Below are 19,587 nucleotides of genomic sequence, written 5' to 3'. Positions count from 1 at the left end.
TATTATATACTTCTGCTTGTATGTAGTATTAAAATTATGCATTATTAATTAAAAATGCCTTTTACTATTTTTCTGCTTCGAAACACAATAAGCTGACTGCTGAGAAATAAGTGTTTATCTTTGGTTTACGAGGACCTCACCTTGCAACTGACGCAAAACTCTCCGTGAAAGATCTCCTACCCATTAAGCCAATCGGATCTTTTTTGACTTTTCTCCACAAGCCTTCCCATATGCTGTTTTGTGTGATAAATTTCTCTGAGGGAAAATTATTTTAGAGCATTTTCGACTCAAAATCATCCATAGAACACCCTATACTTCGGTACTACAATTCGAATTGCCCTTTATATGAAACCGGGCTGTGACGTGAAACCTATAATTGCTATCAAAATATGAGGCGAATCAAATTTCATAAGAAAGAAAGAAGCACGCCTGAATTTTAGGTATAGAAGTATTTGTTGAAGTCAACCAGAGATCTTATCTGTTCACTTGGACTTCGAACTACGTGAAGTGCAATCATAAAAAAAGTGCCAGGAATAGAAAATAAAATACCCTTACAAATAATAATACAGAACCTAGAGGTGTCTAAGCTCTAGAGAGCTTTCAGTTGGAGGAGGAGCTGAGCCTCGTGACATCATTTACGCTGCCATATTGGTGGGTTTAAAGCAGGAATGAAGCTGAGACCACCCAATATGGCTACCAGAACAGCGGTAAGACTTGGGAGGGAGTGAAGTACTACAATCCCATCTGAAAGCTCTCTATTCCATTGTCTGCCCATTACCAGAAGTTTTTAACCCCCACCGAAGGCCACTTCACTGACATCAGAAGTCTCTCCCATCCCAGATCGGTGTTAGCGATGAATTTTTCTATGGCAACGATAGCAGCGCACTCATATGGAATTTTCCTTTTTTTGTCAGTGGAAAAAAATTATTATCTAAAAGGTTGCCGTAATTTTTGTGAGAGACAGTCAGAGAGAAAGGGGACGGCGAAGACATCATTCTGGTAAAAGATTTACACAGGCTCAATCTAGTAATGCTTTAAATTAGAATTTAAATGTTATATAGTTATGGTAAGAAGGAATTTACTATAAGAAGGCCTAAAAAGGCGTCCGGTAGGCGCGTGATTGTCGACAATCCCCCCTCATGGGTGGGGGAGGCTGGAAACCAAGGCGGGACTTAATATTTTATCTTACTCTCTTATTTTCCACCATCTATCTCTTTTACCTTTTCGTTAAGCCTTGGTTTGGTTTTTGGAACTCACGACATCATAAGTATATTCTACAGGGCCGGTAGGCCCTTGTAGATATGACTTGATACTCTTTTGTAACGTTAAAGCAAAATTCACATGCTTTTACCAATTTTCCTATGGAGATTAACATGGGGTTTTTCGTGATATTTAACCACCTCTAACTGAAAAACTAGAGCGAAGTTACTTTTCGGAATACTCTTAATTTAACAATTAAGTATTCAGGGTGTGCGATCGGCTAGTCTAATCAGAAATAATTAAGTCTAAGTATGTTAATTTTAGTTAATTACAGAAGTACTTGTTTCGACCATCGTGATTGGACATAATAATAATGCTAGAGCTCTTCGAAAACTCAAAATAACCAAGTATCTATGGTATTGTGGTTATCACGTCCGCTTTACACTCGGAAGGTCCCAGGTTCGAGCCCTGGTAGATACATGACTTGAATATCGTTATTGGACACAATAATAAGCTAGATCTCTTCGAAAACTCAGAATTACCAAGTATTCATTGTGTAGTGGTTATCACGTCCGCTTTACACGCGGAAGGTCCCGGGTTCGAGCCCTGGTAGATACATGTTTTGACCATCGTGATTGGACATAATAATAATATCATCTCTTAGGAATCTCAGTATTACCAGGTATGTGTAGTGTAGTGGTTATCTCGTCCGCCTAACACGCGGAAGGTGCAACGTTCGGGCCCTGCTAGATACATGTTTTGACCATCGTAATTGGACATAATAATAATCGGTAAAGAAAACATAATTACTCAAAATTTAATTACATTAAGACTGAAGTGACAGATATTATATAAAAATGTCTTGGTTTGGACCAAGGCCGAAAAAACAAACGATATGTGTGAGGTTTATCAATTGACTGAAGTTTCAGATATTGAAATTTTTTCTAGTTATTTTTATACACTCAATCCTTAATCAATATTTAATTCAATCAACTGATTTTACTGTTAATCGACCTAGTCCCTCTAAATTAATTGAAAAAATTACATATCAACGCTTTTTCAAGAACAATTACATTTTCCGAAAACATTTTATCATGAAATTAATTATTTTGAAGGGATTTCGTGTCGATGCTCACTAACTTGTGAGCATCTTGACCGACATAGTTTTAATTGTTGCTGGCTTGACAAATTTTCAAGTTTGCACCAAAAGAAGTTTAAATCTGTTTTAAGTTGTTGATAAGACTGTCGTTTAGAGTGAATGTCGTCTACTTAAGACAAAGCAACAAAGTTTATCCTGTGTGGTAAAGGGTAAAGATCACATAAACAGAAATACTTCTCAGACTTGTTATATTCATTTCCCGCGGAAATAATATGGTTAAACACATCATTCATTACTAGTTATGCCAAGAAGGTCACATTTAACTCCGACACCCCCTCCCTCCCTCTATTTTCCCAATATATGGCATTTTATAATCACCAGTGGTTTCAGTGTATGGGTCATCTGAGCCGTCGCAACACACTCAGCCAATATTACCATAGACTGAGTTATGACCAAGAATTCTTAAGTACGGAAAAGGAAGTTCCAGTGCAACTTTACCATCAAAGAGGCGACAATAGAAATGTAGCATTTCGATATACGAAATTAAATGTATAAATTCGCGCAACACCCTTGTTTGGCATCCACGATCAAATATTTACATTTTCCATTCGAGTTATGCCAAAGTTCGCTTGCTTGTTTGAAAAAGCGTTGATATGTAATTTTTTCAATTAATTTAGAGGGACTAGGTCGATTAACAGTAAAATCAGTTGATTGAATTAAATATTGATTAAGGATTGAGTGTATAAAAATAACTAGAAAAAATTTCAATATCTGAAACTTCAGTCAATTGATAAACCTCACACATATCGTTTGTTTTTTCGGCCTTGGTCCAAACCAAGACATTTTTATATAATTACACTTGATTCGATTTAGAAACAATTAAAGAACGATTTTCACGTAGAGACACGTATTCAAATTCTATTAAGTTAGGTTCAAAACCTTTAACTAACTTGTTAATTACAATTAAAAACCATTCCCTAACCGTTTCAGCACCGCTGGCAGCCTCCATTTTCTGTTTACTTTGCTCGAGGTTTTTTTTTCTCTATTCGGATTTCGGAATACGTCAATCGTGTCTGTATAACCTATCCCCACGGGATCCAATAGAAAAGCGCAGAGCAATGACGGACATGAAAAGGGTGGGGCTTACTTGTCCACTAACACCGGCGTAAGAGTAGAAGCGTAAAATCTAGTGACTTAGGCATTCTTATAGTAAATTAATTCTTGGTTATGGTGACCCTTATTAACCAAAAACTCTAATATGGGTTTAATTAAGCAATAAAAAAATAAGGCGCTTGTCTATTCCATAAATTATATTTCCGGAAAAAAAAAGTTAAACCACGATAAGATAAGGTTTTATCAAATCTGTCGACGTGAATACCTGTATAGTCGCGTCAGGTGTAATTTCACATTGAACTTGAACTTCAACGCTTTGTGAAAAGTGCAGTAGTTTGCTGTAAATAATTACGCTCGCATTCTATAGTTCAGAAAATTTTATTGTAAGTTTGCTTGTCTTAAGTTTTAAGACTAAGTTATGTCTGTGGAAGTAAAACCAGCTGAAAGAGTTTTCAAGATACGAAAACAAACGTTTCGGGATAAGAAAAGACCTGTGGATAGTAGATGGGTCGTGAAAATTAAAGCGTATGATGAACAAGGAGAAGAAGATCACATCTGGGAAATTACTTGTTCGGTACAGAGGTGTTATGACAAATATTTTTTGAGTTTGAGAGGTGGTAATAAAAATAAAAACATTAAATACGAACGATGTTTTTGCAAATTTAACGTTTACACTAACGACAACCGGAAGTTAACGATCCGCAAGGAAACCACAAGAAAACCAAATTTCGTCGATTTCAACCTTACCGATGTATACTGTCTTGGTCCTCAATATTATTACCAGATCGATATCTCGGTCACCATTGCTTTGAGCGGAGAAAATAAACTCAAACCACACAAGGAGATGCTGGACCATGCTATCCTAACAGACATGGTGATAAAAACTAAAGAACAAAAATTCCCTTGCCACAAAGTAATCTTGGCAGCGGAATCCGAATATTTCCGGGTCATATTTCAATCCGACATGAAAGAAAAACGGACGAGCGTCGTAGAGTGGACTGATGTACTTGAAGCCAGCGTGGTCAAGGATTTATTGCACTTTATCTACACCGGTCAAACACCGCCCAATATTGAGCAAAATAAATTCAAATTACTGGAAGCCGCCCATCTTTGCCAGTTGTACACGTTGAAAGATAGGTGTGCCAACAGAATTGAGGAAGATATTGATGTTTCCAACGCTGGTTATGTACTTGAAGTCTCAGAGATTTACGAATTGGATGATTTGAAAGTAGTTGCGTTTAAGTTCGTGGTTGCTAATTACCAACAAGTATCCGAGACGGCCGCCTACCAAGGAATTGATGTCAATATCAAGTCGAGCTTGCTAAACAGTTTTTTGAAGTATTCAAGTAACGTTGAACAACCATCCTTCCTTGATGTTTAGAAGTAAATAATGTAGTGTTTTTTGAGTGAATTTGTCCTTGTGTAAAGATAGCGTTATTAATTAACAACAATTAAGTTTAAGTATATTTCTTCATAGTTTTACGTTGTTTTACCCGGAATAATTAGGGAAAATGGAATTTTGATGAAAAATAAAATCGAAGATAGGAATTTTTTCGAATAATTGTTATTTTGTAATCATATCTCTGAACTTAAAATTATTAATGGGCGGCTGTACTTCAGTCATTCCAATTTGCTCACTTATCTTTTACTTTTTCTAGTCTTTATCCACAAAAAAAGTTTTTATTAGTTAGAGTAACGAAATGTTTGTGCAAGCCATCCAAAGATCGAACAGAGTCGTATCTTTTTATTTGGACTTGGAACTGCAGTGCTTCAGTGACTGTACGGTCACGTCAGTTGGAATTTCACATTCAACTTCAGCGGTTTGTAAAAAGTGCAGTAGTTTGCTGTAAATAATTACGCTCGCATTCTACAGTTCAGAAAATTGAATTTTAAATCTTCTTGTCTTGAGTTTTAAGAGTAAGTTTTAGTTATGTCCATGGAAGTAAATCCAGCTGAAAGAGTTTTCAAGATACGAAAACAAACGTTTCGGGATAAGAGAAGATATTTGAATAGCAAATGGGTCGTGAAGATTAAAGCTTACGATCAACAAGGAGAAGAAGATCACATCTGGGAAATTACTTGTGTAGTACAGAAGTATTATGATGCCATGTATTTTTTCAGTTTGGGAGGTGGTAATCAAAATGAAATATTAAGTACGAAAGATGTTTTTGCAAATTGAACCTTTACACTAACGACAACCGGAAATTAACGATCCGCAAGGAAACCGCAACTTCCAAGAAAACCAAATTTCGGAAATTTCGATTTCACCGATGTATCCTATCTTGGTGATGAAGATAATTTCCAGAGTTGGATGGACATCTCCTTCACCATTGCTTCCTGCGACGAAAACAAACGCAAACCAGTCGAACCACAAAAGACCATGTTGGACTAAGCAATCCTAACAGATATGGTAATCAAGACTAAAGAACAAGAATTCCCTTGCCACAAAGTAATCTTGGCAGCAGAATCCGAATATTTCCGGGTCATGTTTCAAACGGACATGCGAGAGCGTCGGACGAGCGTCGTCGAGTGGAATTATGATGCAAGCGTGGTCAAGGATTTACTGCACTTTTTCTACACCGGGCAAAAACCATCCAACATTATCCCAAATAAATTCAAGTTACTGGAAGCCGCTCATCTTTGCCAATTATCCACGTTGAAAGACATGTGCGCCAACAGAATTGAGGAAGATATTGATGTTTCCAACGCTGGTTATGTACTTGAAGTCTCAGAGATTTACGAATTGGATGATTTGAAAGTAGTTGCTTTGAAGTTCGTGGCTGCTAATAATCAAGTATTAGAGACGGCCGCTTACCAAGAAATTGATGTTAATATCAAGTTGAGAATTCTAAGCAGTTTTTTCAAAGTATTTCAACAACATTTAACGAATATATTAAGCTAGTATACTATTCACTAAGACTTTGCAGTGTCTTTGTTATTTAGTTTCTTATCTTTGACATTGTCAAAGGCGGAGTAGGAAATCCATGGGTACTTTTATATTGTTATTTCTTACTTATGATTTCTTTTAGACAGGCAATTAATTAGAAATGTATAATTGTAATTAGTTAGTTTGAAAAATAAATGCCTAATTTCTAATTGAATTAATTATTTTCTATGCCTTATTTCTAATTGAATGAATTATTTTCTATGCCTTATTTCTAATTGAATGAATTATTTTCTATGCCTTATTTCTAATTGAATGAATTATTTTCTATGCCTTATTTCTAATTGAATGAATTAGTTTCTATGCCTAATTTCTAATTGAATTATTTAGTTTCTATACCTAATTTCTAATTGAATTAATTAGTTTCTATGCCTAGTTTCTAATTGAATTAATTAGTTTCTATGCCTAATTTCTAATTGAATTAATTAGTTTCTATGCCTAATTTCTAATTGAATTAATTATTTTCTATACCTTATTTCTAATTGAATTAATTAGTTTCTATACCTAATTTCTAATTGAATGAATTATTTTCTATGCCTTATTTCTAATTGAATGAATTATTTTCTATGCCTTATTTCTAATTGAATGAATTAGTTTCTATGCCTAATTTCTAATTGAATTATTTAGTTTCTATACCTAATTTCTAATTGAATTAATTAGTTTCTATGCCTAGTTTCTAATTGAATTAATTATTTTCTATGCCTTATTTCTAATTGAATGAATTATTTTCTATGCCTTATTTCTAATTGAATGAATTATTTTCTATGCCTTATTTCTAATTGAATGAATTATTTTCTATGCCTTATTTCTAATTGAATGAATTAGTTTCTATGCCTAATTTCTAATTGAATTATTTAGTTTCTATACCTAATTTCTAATTGAATTAATTAGTTTCTATGCCTAGTTTCTAATTGAATTAATTAGTTTCTATGCCTAATTTCTAATTGAATTAATTAGTTTCTATGCCTAATTTCTAATTGAATTAATTATTTTCTATACCTTATTTCTAATTGAATTAATTAGTTTCTATACCTAATTTCTAATTGAATGAATTATTTTCTATGCCTTATTTCTAATTGAATGAATTATTTTCTATGCCTTATTTCTAATTGAATGAATTAGTTTCTATGCCTAATTTCTAATTGAATTATTTAGTTTCTATACCTAATTTCTAATTGAATTAATTAGTTTCTATGCCTAGTTTCTAATTGAATTAATTATTTTCTATGCCTTATTTCTAATTGAATGAATTATTTTCTATGCCTTATTTCTAATTGAATGAATTATTTTCTATGCCTTATTTCTAATTGAATGAATTATTTTCTATGCCTTATTTCTAATTGAATGAATTAGTTTCTATGCCTAATTTCTAATTGAATTATTTAGTTTCTATACCTAATTTCTAATTGAATTAATTAGTTTCTATGCCTAGTTTCTAATTGAATTAATTAGTTTCTATGCCTAATTTCTAATTGAATTAATTAGTTTCTATGCCTAATTTCTAATTGAATTAATTATTTTCTATACCTTATTTCTAATTGAATTAATTAGTTTCTATACCTAATTTCTAATTGAATGAATTATTTTCTATGCCTTATTTCTAATTGAATGAATTATTTTCTATGCCTTATTTCTAATTGAATGAATTAGTTTCTATGCCTAATTTCTAATTGAATTATTTAGTTTCTATACCTAATTTCTAATTGAATTAATTAGTTTCTATGCCTAGTTTCTAATTGAATTAATTAGTTTCTATGCCTAATTTCTAATTGAATTAATTAGTTTCTATGCCTAATTTCTAATTGAATTAATTATTTTCTATACCTTATTTCTAATTGAATTAATTAGTTTCTATACCTAATTTCTAATTGAATTAATTAGTTTCTATGCCTAATTTCTAATTGAATTAATTAATTGGATCATAAATATTTATCTAATTTTTAATTCTAATTCAATTGGTTTCCAGCTAATTAGCACAGCTCTGCAAATGAGACTGGTTTTATGCTTAAAATATCGAAGTGGTCAAATCTGCGACATCATTCAATCCAAATTTGACATTTTTGTATTTTTATCCAATTTATGGCTTGGTTTTGTAAACGGTATAAACTTTAATTCCTTGCCATTAAAAGACGATTTATGCCGTGAATCGTGCCTTTTTACTAACTAACTGACTGGAATCACAATCCATTTAAATTTTTAACAATTTAACATTTAAAAGTCCAAGGCTTATGTCTTCCTACGAACGAGTGAAGGCGGCCATCTTTGTTGTTTACATAGGGATAGGCTCCTTTTTTGCCAGTGAAAACCGAGGAGGGGTTAAAAATGTGCCCCTTTTATGAAAAAAATAGTGTCTTCGTTTCCTAAGCGCCTTTACAGTATTAGAGGGGAAGGAAAATACCTCTCCCTGTAAATAGAAGCGGTGAGCTCACGGATAGAAGCTCCGTCACTCCGTGGCAGAAACAAAGACCACTTACCCCAGCGTGGATTCGAAAAGCGCCACGGCCGCTCCATTATTAAACCGTTTTTCAGTTCGCTAGAACACTTTTCTCTTTATTGTTTTCGAAGCTAGATTCCAGAGTTTAGAGCAGTATTTTTCTGTGTTAATAGTTGAAAACACCGCGGAGTACAGTACATCATCGTGGACTTTTTAAAGCTAAAGGTAGGGTTTCTATTTCTTAGTCTGTTGACTTTGATAACGACCGAATTTAACCATCAACGGGTTCTAAAAAGTAGAGCACTTATTTGAATTTGCCCCTCGTGTATGCTTCAGAAAATATTTTTATTTGTTTTTATAATATTATTTAGGTTTTAAGAAAAAAATATGTCCGTGGAACTAAAAACAGCTGAAAGAGTTTTCAAGATACCTAAGCAAACGTTTCGAAAGACATTCTGCACAAGCACGGCAAATAAATGGATCGAAAAGATTAAAGTGTATGATCAACAAGGCGAAGAAGATCACCCCTGGGAATTTACTTGTTCGACAAGTGTGATTGGTGGTCATCATTTGTTGAATTTGAGTGGTCGTAATCAATATTTAAATATTAAATACGAAAGATGTTTTTGCAAATTAAACGTCTACAACAACAAAGAGAAATTAACGATCCGCAAGGGATTCCTTTCAGAACCAAATTTCCAAAGCTTCAACTTCTACTATGTATACTATATTGGTTCCAGCCATCAAATTATCGACATCTCCTTCACCATTGCTTCGTGCGACGAAAATAAACGCAAACCAATTGAACCACAAAAGGTGATGCTGGACAATGCAATCCTAACAGACATGGTGATCAAAACAAGGGAACAAGAATTCCCTTGCCACAAAGTAATTTTAGCCGCGGAGTCCGAATATTTCCGGGCGATGTTTCAATCGGACATGAAAGAACAACGTACGAGCGTCGTCGAGTGGACTGATGTGTTCGAAGCCAGCGTGGTCAAAGATCTATTGCACTTTATCTACACTGGACAAACACCACCCCATATTAAGCAAAATAAATTTCAGCTACTGGAAGCCGCCCATCTTTGCCAGTTGCCCAAGTTGAAAGACATGTGTGTCAACAGAATTGGGCAAGATATTGATGTGGATAATGCTGGTCGTGTACTTGAAACCTCAGAGATTTACGAATTGGATGATTTGAAAACAGTTGCCTTTAAGTTCATGGTTGTTAATCACCAAAAAGTATTCAAGACAGTCGCCTACCAAGAAATTGATGTCAATATCAAGTCGAGATTGCTAAACAGTGTTTTTGAAGTATTAAAATAACATTTAAAAATTATGGAGTGCTAGTATATTTTGTACTAAAACTATCGCAGAAACGAATTGATACTAATTTTCTTATCTTCACAAAAAAAATGTTCTATCTATATCTTTGTACAAACTTTCTTGATGAAATAAAAAGAAGTTGATAAATAATTGAGTGAATTTGTACTAATGTAGAAATAGCGTCAAAAACTGATTAGTGTAAGCATTGGTGTAAGAAAGTAGCTTAAACCTCTGGTATCATCCTCTCATGCCTCATCGAGTAACGTCGTCTGACGGTATTTTTAGAATGGTCTTAAGGCGGTGTTTATTACGAAGCCAAAAGGTACATGTATTTCTCTAGAACTCGAGACGAATTTAAAAAGCAAAAGAAGGTATATACTACCTTGTGTCCCGGGAAATTACAGTTAAAATATAAGTAAATTTATTGAAGTAAGGATTACGGGCAATAATTTTTTAGGGTAGGGCATCGAGGGGCTATTCACTCAGATTTTCTGTATGGGTAATCATTTCAGCACAGTTAAAGATAGCGCATAGTGGGGCTAATCACTCAGATTTCCTGTATGTTACGGGTAATCGTTTTAGCACAGTTGAAGTCTGCGCATCGTGGGGCTAATCACCACCGTTTTCAGTTTTGTGTCGCTCTAATACAATTACAACAGAAGTTAGGATTGCGGGTAATCATATTAGCACAGGTAAAGGTAGCGCATCGAGGGGCTATTCCCAGAAATTTTCTGTACGACTGTTAAAGGGAATGCGAATTTACAATTTCATATCATATTTTACCACGAAAGTGGTATTATGTTACACTTTCAAGTCTCTACTTTCAAAATATCAAGTTTTTAATATAATTGAACCAAAGTTTCTATTTTAAAAATCCTTCGAAAAATCATGAAAACTCAGTTTCGAACTTTCGATATATATAAACAATCTTGTCTTGTCGAGCTTGTTTGCCTGTTTCATGACATCACTATGACGGGAGGGGAAAAAAGCGCGGGAATTAATCCTATACGCGCGTCTCGAGCTTCTCGCCAGTCTAAAGTCTGGGTCTGATAGCAGAGAGAGTGGCACCATCTCACGTGAAAAAATATATCTGTGACGTCAGACTACAGGGAAACGTTTTATCCTTTCCTTAAAAGCGGTTTTCAAATAGTTTCATATGAAGCATTTTCAAATGCATATTGCCAAATAACCAGAAATCGGAGAATTAAAAGCTTGATATTTTTGAATTCACAGAAATTAATTCTATCTTTTATTATATAAATCAGAGGTTTTTCAAACGAAGCTTCTCATACCCATTAAGTACGGTGCATGCGATATGGGTACTATGATGAGCCCAGCCCTTGGGCCACCTTGTTCAGTTCGCCAGAACCCTTTTCTCTTCATTGTTTTCAAAGCTAGATTTCAGAGTTTAGAGCAGTACTTTTCTGTGTTAATAGTTCGTTGAAATCACTACGGAGTACGGTACATCGTCGTGGACTCGAAATTTATCATTGGCAACGTTTATTTTTCTAAAATGCTTTATTAAGGTTTTTTAAGCTAAAGGTTCAGCTGCTGGCCTGCTGCTGGTTTCTATTCCTTGCTATATACGATTCAAAAAAGTAAAAACACGATAAGATAACGATTAGGTATATCTCTTCTTGGTTTAGTCAAATAAGTTGACTTTGATAACGGGTTTTAAAAAGTAGAGCAGTCATTCGAATTTGCTCGCTGTAATTACATACGCTAGTCTTGTAATATTAATATTTGTTATTATGATATTATTTGAGTTTTAAGAAAAAAATATGTCCGTGGAACTAAAAACAGTTGAAAGAGTTTTCAAGATACGTAATCAAACGTTTCGAAAGACATTCTGTACAAACATGGAAAGAAAATGGATCGAAAAGATTAAAGTGTATGATCAACATGGCGAAGAAGACCACCCCTGGGAAATTACTTGTTCGACAAGAGAGTATGGTCTCCATCATTTGTTAAATTTGAGTGGTCGTAATCAATATGGAAATATTAAATACGAAAGAGGTTTTTGCACATTAAACGTCATCAACAACAAAGAGAAATCAACGATCCACGATGGATTCCTTTCACGACCAAATTTCGAAAGATTTGACTTCATCAATGTATACTTCCTAGGTGACCGCCATCGAAATATCGACGTCTCCTTCACCATTGCTTCGTGCGACGAAAATAAAAGCAAACCAATTGAACCACTAAAGGCGATGCTGGACAAAGCAATCCTAACAGACATGATGATCAAAACAAGGGAACAAGAATTCCCTTGCCACAAAGTAATCTTAGCCGCGGAATCTGAATATTTTCTGGCGATGTTTCAATCGGACATGAAAGAACAACGTACGAGCGTCGTCGAGTGGACTGATGTGTTTGAAGCCAGCGTGGTCAACGATCTATTGCACTTTATCTACACCGGACAAACACCACCCGATATTTGGGAAAATAAATTTAAATTACTGAAAGCCGCCCATCTTTGTCAATTATCCAAGTTGAAAGACATGTGCGTCAACAGAATTGAGCAAGATATTGATGTGGAAAACGCTGGTCGTGTACTTGAGACCTCCGAGATTTACGAATTGGATGATTTGAAATCAGTTGCAATTACGTTTGTGGCTGCTCACCAAGAGGTATTGGAGACGGCCGCCTACCAAAGAATTGACGACAGGATAAAGTTGCAATTGCTAAAAAGTGTTTTTAAAGTATTTGGACCAAAATAAACAATAATAGTGCCTTAGTATATATATATCTCGGTTTCATGTCTGTAAAAAATTTCTAAAACGTGGACACTAATTTTTCCTAACACTTCCTTGTACGCAGTATTAAAATTTTGCATTATTAATTAAAAATGCCTTTTACTATTTTTCTGCTTCGAAACACAATAAGCTGACTGCTGAAAAATAAGTGTTTATCTTTGGTTTACGAGGACCTCACCTCTCTCCTCCCAGATCAGAATTTCCCCAAGAAGAGATTTACTATAACAAGGCATTAGTCGCGAGATTTTACGCTTCTACTCTAACGCCGGTGTCAGTGGAAAAGTAAGCCCCACCCCCTTCATATCCGTCATTGCTCTGCGCTTTCCCATTGGATCCCGTGGGGATTGGTCATATAGACGCGAATGACGTATTCCGACTAGAGAAAAACTAACTCGAGCAAAGTAAACAGAAAATTGAGGCTGCCCGCGGTGCTGAAACGGTATGACAGTTGTTTTTAATTGCCATTAACAAATTATTTAAAGGTTTTGAACCTAAAAGTCCCTCCTCCGTTTCCACACTGATGAAGGGGGTATGGTAGACTATCACGCGAGCGAAGGACGCTATTTTACGCTTTCTTATAGTAAATATCCCTTCTTCATTTCCCTAAATAAGTATTTTATTACTTCTGGTATTACCATAGAAGTAAAATGTATTTATTTACAGAATATGAGTTTGCCTTATTGCAACTGACGCAAAAATCTCCATGAAAGATCTCCTACCCATTAAGCCAATAGGATATTTTTTGACTCTTCTCCACAAGCCTTCCAACACGCCGTTTTGGGTGATAAATTTCTCTGAGGGAAAATTTTCACAGAACATTTTTGACTCAAAATCACCCATAGAACACCCTATACTTCGGTACTACTACCCTATTCGAATTGTCCTTTATATGAAACATGTACATCTCGTTGGTAGTGGTTGAAGTTCGAACTACGTGAAGTGCAATCATAAATAAAGTGCCAGGAATAGAAAATAAAATACCCTTACAAGTTACAAATAATAATACAGAACCTAGAGGTGTCCAAGCTATACCATTGTCTGCCCATTACCAGAAGTTTTTAACCCCCACCGAAGGCCACTTCACTGACATCAGAAGTCTCTCCCATCCCAGAAGGGCGTTGGCGATGAATTTTTCTCATATGGAATTTTCCATTTTTGTCCGCTGAAAAAAATAGTTATAGACAAAGGGGACGGCGAAAACATCATTCTGGTAAAGGATTTACAGAAGCATAGGCAAGTAATGCTTTAAATTCGAATTTCAATGTTATATATATATTCAATACTCTTTTGAACATGTTCTCCTCTCTAATCTTATCGCTTCCGACCGAATAAGGGGAAACAATTTTCACCCCCTTGAGTACAGTCATAGTATAAAGGTTTTCTTTTAGTAAACTCCTGGCGTTACTTTCTGTGTTTGTAGTTAATTAGAATCACTGTAATTTAATAAACATTGCCATTTACTAAATATTTAGGATTGCATGTTTTCGTTAAATTAACCAAGGTATTTCATTTGGGTTTAATTAAGCGGAAAAGCTGTATTTCTATTCCATATACTATTACAAGTGGAAAAATAAAGGTAAAACCACGATAAGATAACGTTTATTCATATTTGTCGACGTTGATACTGTATAGTCGCGTCAGATGCAATTTCACATTGAACTTCAACGGTTTGTAAAAAGCGCAGTAGTTTGCTGTAAATAATAACGCTCGCATTCTATGGTTCAGAAAATTTTATTTTAAGTCTGTTTGTCTTAAGTTTTAAGAGTAAGTTATGTCTGTGGAAGTAAAACCAGCTGAAAGAGTTTTCAAGATACCAAAACAAACGTTTCGGGATAAGAGTAAATACATGAATAGTACATGGGCCGTGAAGATTAAAGCGTATGATGAACAAGGAGAAGAAGATCACATCTGGGAAATTACTTGTTCGGTACAGATGTGTTATGACAAATATTTTTTGAGTTTGAGAGGTGGTAATAAAAATAAAAATATTAAATACGAACGATGTTTTTGCAAATTTAACGTTTACACTAACGACAACCGGAAGTTAACGATCCGCAAGGAAACCACAAGAAAACCAAATTTCGGAGATTTCAACTTTACCGATGTATACTGTCTTGGTCCTGAATATTATTACCAGATCGATATCTCGGTCACCATTGCTTCGAGCGGAGAAAATAAACTCAAACCACACAAGAAGATGCTGGACCATGCTATCCTAACAGACATGGTGATCAAAACTAAAGAACAAAAATTCCCTTGCCACAAAGTAATCTTGGCAGCGGAATCCGAATATTTCCGGACCATGTTTCAATCCGACATGAAAGAAAAACGGACGAGCGTCGTTGAGTGGACTGATGTATTTGAAGCCAGCGTGGTCAAGGATTTATTGCACTTTATCTACACCGGTCAAACACCGCCCAATATTGAGCAAAATAAATTCAAATTACTGGAAGCCGCCCATCTTTGCCAGTTGTCCACGTTGAAAGATATGTGTGCCAACAGAATTGGGGAAGATATTGAAGTTTCCAACGCTGGTTATGTACTTGAAGTCTCAGAGATTTATGAATTGGATGATTTGAAAGTAGTTGCGTTTAAGTTCGTGGTTTCTAATTACCAACAAGTATCCGAGACGGCCGCCTACCAAGGAATTGATATCAATATCAAGTCGAGATTGCTAAACAGTTTTTTGAAGTATTCAAGTAACGTTGAACAACTAACAATCCTTGATATTTAGGAGTAAATAATGTAGTGTTTTTTGAGTGAATTTTTCCTTGTGTAGAGATAGCGACATTCATTAACAATTAAGTTTAAGTATATTTCTTCATAGTTTTACGTTGTTTTACCCTGAATAATTAGGGAAAATGGAATTTTGATGAAAAATAAAATCGAAGATAGGAATGTTTTCAAATAATTGATATTTTATAATCATATCTCTGTACTTAAAATGTTTAATTACTGTACTTCAGTCATTCCAATTGGTTCACTTATCTTTTACTTTTTCTAGTCTTTGTCCACAAAAACAGTTTTTATTAGTTTGAGTAACGAAAAGACCATGCTGGACCAAGCAATCCTAACAGATATGGTAATCAAGACTGAAGAACATGAATTCCCATGCCACAAAGTAATATTGGCTGCGGAATCCGAATATTTCCGGCCCATGTTTCAATCGGACATGAAAGAGCGTCGAACTAGCGTCGTCGAGTGGACTGATGTATTTGAAGCCAACGTGATCAAGGATTTATTACACTTTTTCTACACCGGGAAAAAACCACCCAACATTAGGCAAAATAAATTTAAGTTACTGGAAGCCGCTCATCTTTGCCAATTATCCACGTTGAAAGACATGTGCGCCAACAGAATTGAGGAAGATATTGATGTGGACAACGCTGGTCGTGTACTTGAAATCTCGGAGATTTACGAATTGGATGATTTGAGGACTGTTGCTTTGAAGTTCGTGGCTGCTAATAATCAAGTATTAGAGACGGCCGCTTACCAAGAAATTGATGTCAATATCAAGTTGAGAATTCTAAGCAGTTTTTTTTAAAGTATTTCAACAACATTTAACGAATATATTAAGCTAGTATACTATTCACTAAGACTTTGCAGTGTCTTTGTTATTTAGTTTCTTATCTTAGACATTGTCAAAGGCGGAGTAGGAAATCCATGGGTACTTTTATATTGTTATTTCTTACTTATGGTTTCTTTTAGACAGACAATTAATTAGAAATGTATAATTGTAATTAGTTAGTTAGAAAAATAAATGCCTAATTTCTAATTGAATTAATTATTTTCTATGCCTTATTTCTAATTGAATTAAATAGTTTCTATGCCTAATTTCTAATTGAATTAATTAGTTTCTATGCCTAATTTCTAATTGAATTAATTAGTTTCTATGCCTAATTTCTAATTGAATTAATTAGTTTCTATGCCTAATTTCTAATTGAATTAATTAGTTTCTATGCCTAATTTCTAATTGAATTAATTAGTTTCTATGCCTAATTTCTCATTGAATTAATTAGTTTCTATGCCTAATTTCTAATTGAATTAATTAGTTTCTATGCCTAATTTTTTATTGAATTAATTAGTTTCTATGCCTAATTTTTAATTGAATTAATTAATTGGATCATAAATATTTATCTAATTTTTAATTCTAATTCAATTGGTTTCCAGCTAATTAGCACAGCTCTGCAAATGAGACTGGTTTTATGCTTAAATTATCGAAGTGGCCTAATCTGCGACATCATTCAATCCAAATTTGACATTTTTGCATTTTTTTCCAATTTATGGCTTGGTTTTGTAAACGGTATAAATTTAATTCCTTGCCATTAAAGGACGATTTATACCGTGAATCGTGCCTTTTTACTAACTGACTGGAATCACAATCCATTTAAATTTTTAACAATTTAACATTTAAAAGTCCAAGGCTTATATCTTCCTACGAACGAGTGAAGGCGGCCATCTTTGTTGTTTACATAGGGATATGCTCCTTTTTTTGCCAGTGAAAACCGAGGCGGCGAGGAGGGGTTAAAAATGTGCTCCTTTTTATGAAAAAAATAGTGTCTTCGTTTCCTAAGCGCCTTTACAGTATTAGAGGGGAAGGAAGATACCTCTCCCTGTAAATGGAAGAGGTGAGCTCACGGATAGAAGCTCAGCAGTGGCAGAAACAGAGAAGTAGAGAACCCCTCCTCAAGACCAGACTTGCCCCAGCGTGGATTCGAAAAGCGCCACGGCCACTCCATTATTAACCGTTTTTCAGTTCGCTAGAACACTTTTCTCTTTATTGTTTTCAACGCTGATTCCAGAGTTTAGAGCAGTATTTTTCTGTGTTAATAGTTCGTTGTAAACACTACGGAGTACAGTACATCGTCGTGGACTCGAAATTTATCATTGACAACGTTTACTTTTCCAATATATTTTATTAAGGCTTTTTAAAGCTAAAGGTAGGGTTTCTATTTCTTGCTATATACGTTTGGAAAAAGTAAAAAACACGAGATGATAAGGCTTAGTCGGTTGACTTTGGTAATGAGCGAATTTAACCATGAACGGGTTCTAAAAAGTAGAGCACTTAATTGAAATTGCTCGCCGTAAATAAATACGCTCGTCGTGTATGTTTCAGAAAATATTTTTATTTGTTATTATATTATTATTTAGGTTTTAAGAAAAAAATATGTCCGTGGAACCAAGGAGGATAATATGGAGGGCCGACTTAGTATAATTTTAGGAAAGTGACTGGTAGCCCTGCTTACGCTAGTGGCCCCTGGTTCATCTGCGGAAAACTAACGTTTTGTCGTCTGCAACATATTCGGTCCGCCATCGCGATTCGCCAAAAGAAATATCCCCCTACCTCACCCCCCCCGCCAAACCAATAGTTTTCCGTAAATGAACCAGGTGTCAGCAGGATCGAACTCCAAAAATCACTTAACACCCCCCAAAGGCTAAGTCGGCCCTCCATATTATCCTCCTTGGTGGAACTAAAAACAGCTGAAAGAGTTTTCAAAATACCTAAGCAAACGTTTCGAAAGACATTCCACACAGCCTCGGAAAAAAATGGATCGAAAAGATTAAAGTGTATGATCAACAAGGCAAAGAAGATCACCCCTGGGAATTTACTTGTTCGACAAGAGGGTTTGATGGTCATTATTTCTTGAATTTGAGTGGTCGTAATCAATATTTAAATATTAAATACGAAAGATTTTTTTGCAAATTAAACGTCTACAACAACAAAGAGAAATTAACGACCTACAAGGGATTCCTTTCAGAACCAAATTTCGAAAGATTCAACTTCTTCAATGTATACTTCGTTGGTTACCACCATCAAAATATTGACATCTCCTTCACCATTGCTTCGTGCGACGAAACTAAACGCAAAACAACTGAGCCACAAAAGGCGATGCTGGACCAAGCAATCCTAACGGACATGGTGATCAAAACCAAAGAACAAGAATTCCCTTGCCACAAAGTAATCCTAGCCGCGGAATCCGAATATTTCCGGGCAATGTTTCAATCGGACATGAAAGAACAACGTACGAGCGTCGTCGAGTGGACTAATGTGTTTGAAGCCAGCGTGGTCAACAATCTATTGCACTTTATCTACACCGGACAAACACCACCCGATATTAAGGAAAATAAATTCAGATTACTGGAAGCCGCCTATCTTTGTCAATTATCAATGTTGAAAGACATGTGTGTCAACAGAATTAAGCAAGATATTGATGTGTACAACGCTGGTCATATACTTGAAATCTCGGAGATTTTCGAATTGGTTGAATTGAAATCAGATGCAATTACGTTTGTGGCTGCCAATTACCAACAGGTATTGGAGACGGCCACCTACCAAAGAATTGACGACAAGATAAAGTCGCAATTGCTTACGAGTGTTTTTAAAGTATTTGGACGACAATAAACAATAACAGTGCCATAATATATACTATATATCGCGGTTTCATGTCTGTAAAAAAATTCTAAAACGTGGAATTCCAAACATTTCTTTGTATGCAGTATTAAAATTATGCATTATTAATTAAAAATGCCTTTTACTATTTTTCTGCTTCGAAACACAATAAGCTGACTGCTGAGAAATAAGTGTTTATCTTTGGTTTACGAGGACATCTCACCTCTCTCCTCCCAGATCAGAATTTCCCTAAATAAGTATTGCCATAAGTTTATGAGATATGTTCCATAAGTATGACACATCCTATGCTTCGTAATGCTA

The 19,587-nt window shown here is 35.0% G+C and overlaps 2 protein-coding genes across 2 annotated transcripts in view; one reads left to right on the top strand and one right to left on the bottom strand.

Moving 5' to 3' along the window:
- LOC149618757 (glutamate receptor ionotropic, NMDA 2B-like) overlaps positions 1–19,587 on the bottom strand; it is a 522,592-nt gene that overhangs the window by 131,327 nt on the left and 371,678 nt on the right. The window lies entirely within an intron of this gene.
- LOC149618771 (TD and POZ domain-containing protein 4-like) lies at positions 8,789–10,453 on the top strand. The gene is made up of 2 exons (XM_089853897.1): positions 8,789–9,015; positions 9,162–10,453. Exon 2 carries the CDS (start codon positions 9,178–9,180, stop codon positions 10,114–10,116), a length of 939 nt encoding a protein of 312 aa, XP_089710023.1. The 5' UTR covers positions 8,789–9,015; positions 9,162–9,177; the 3' UTR covers positions 10,117–10,453.

This window comes from Phalangium opilio, unplaced genomic scaffold (genome assembly GCF_054372755.1).
Source record: "Phalangium opilio isolate 3A_F unplaced genomic scaffold, DU_Popi_V2 ptg000209l_1, whole genome shotgun sequence".
Lineage (NCBI taxonomy): Eukaryota > Metazoa > Arthropoda > Arachnida > Opiliones > Phalangiidae > Phalangium > Phalangium opilio.
The sequence above is the reverse complement of the archived record's forward strand: the minus strand, read 5'-3'. Positions and strand labels throughout refer to the sequence as shown.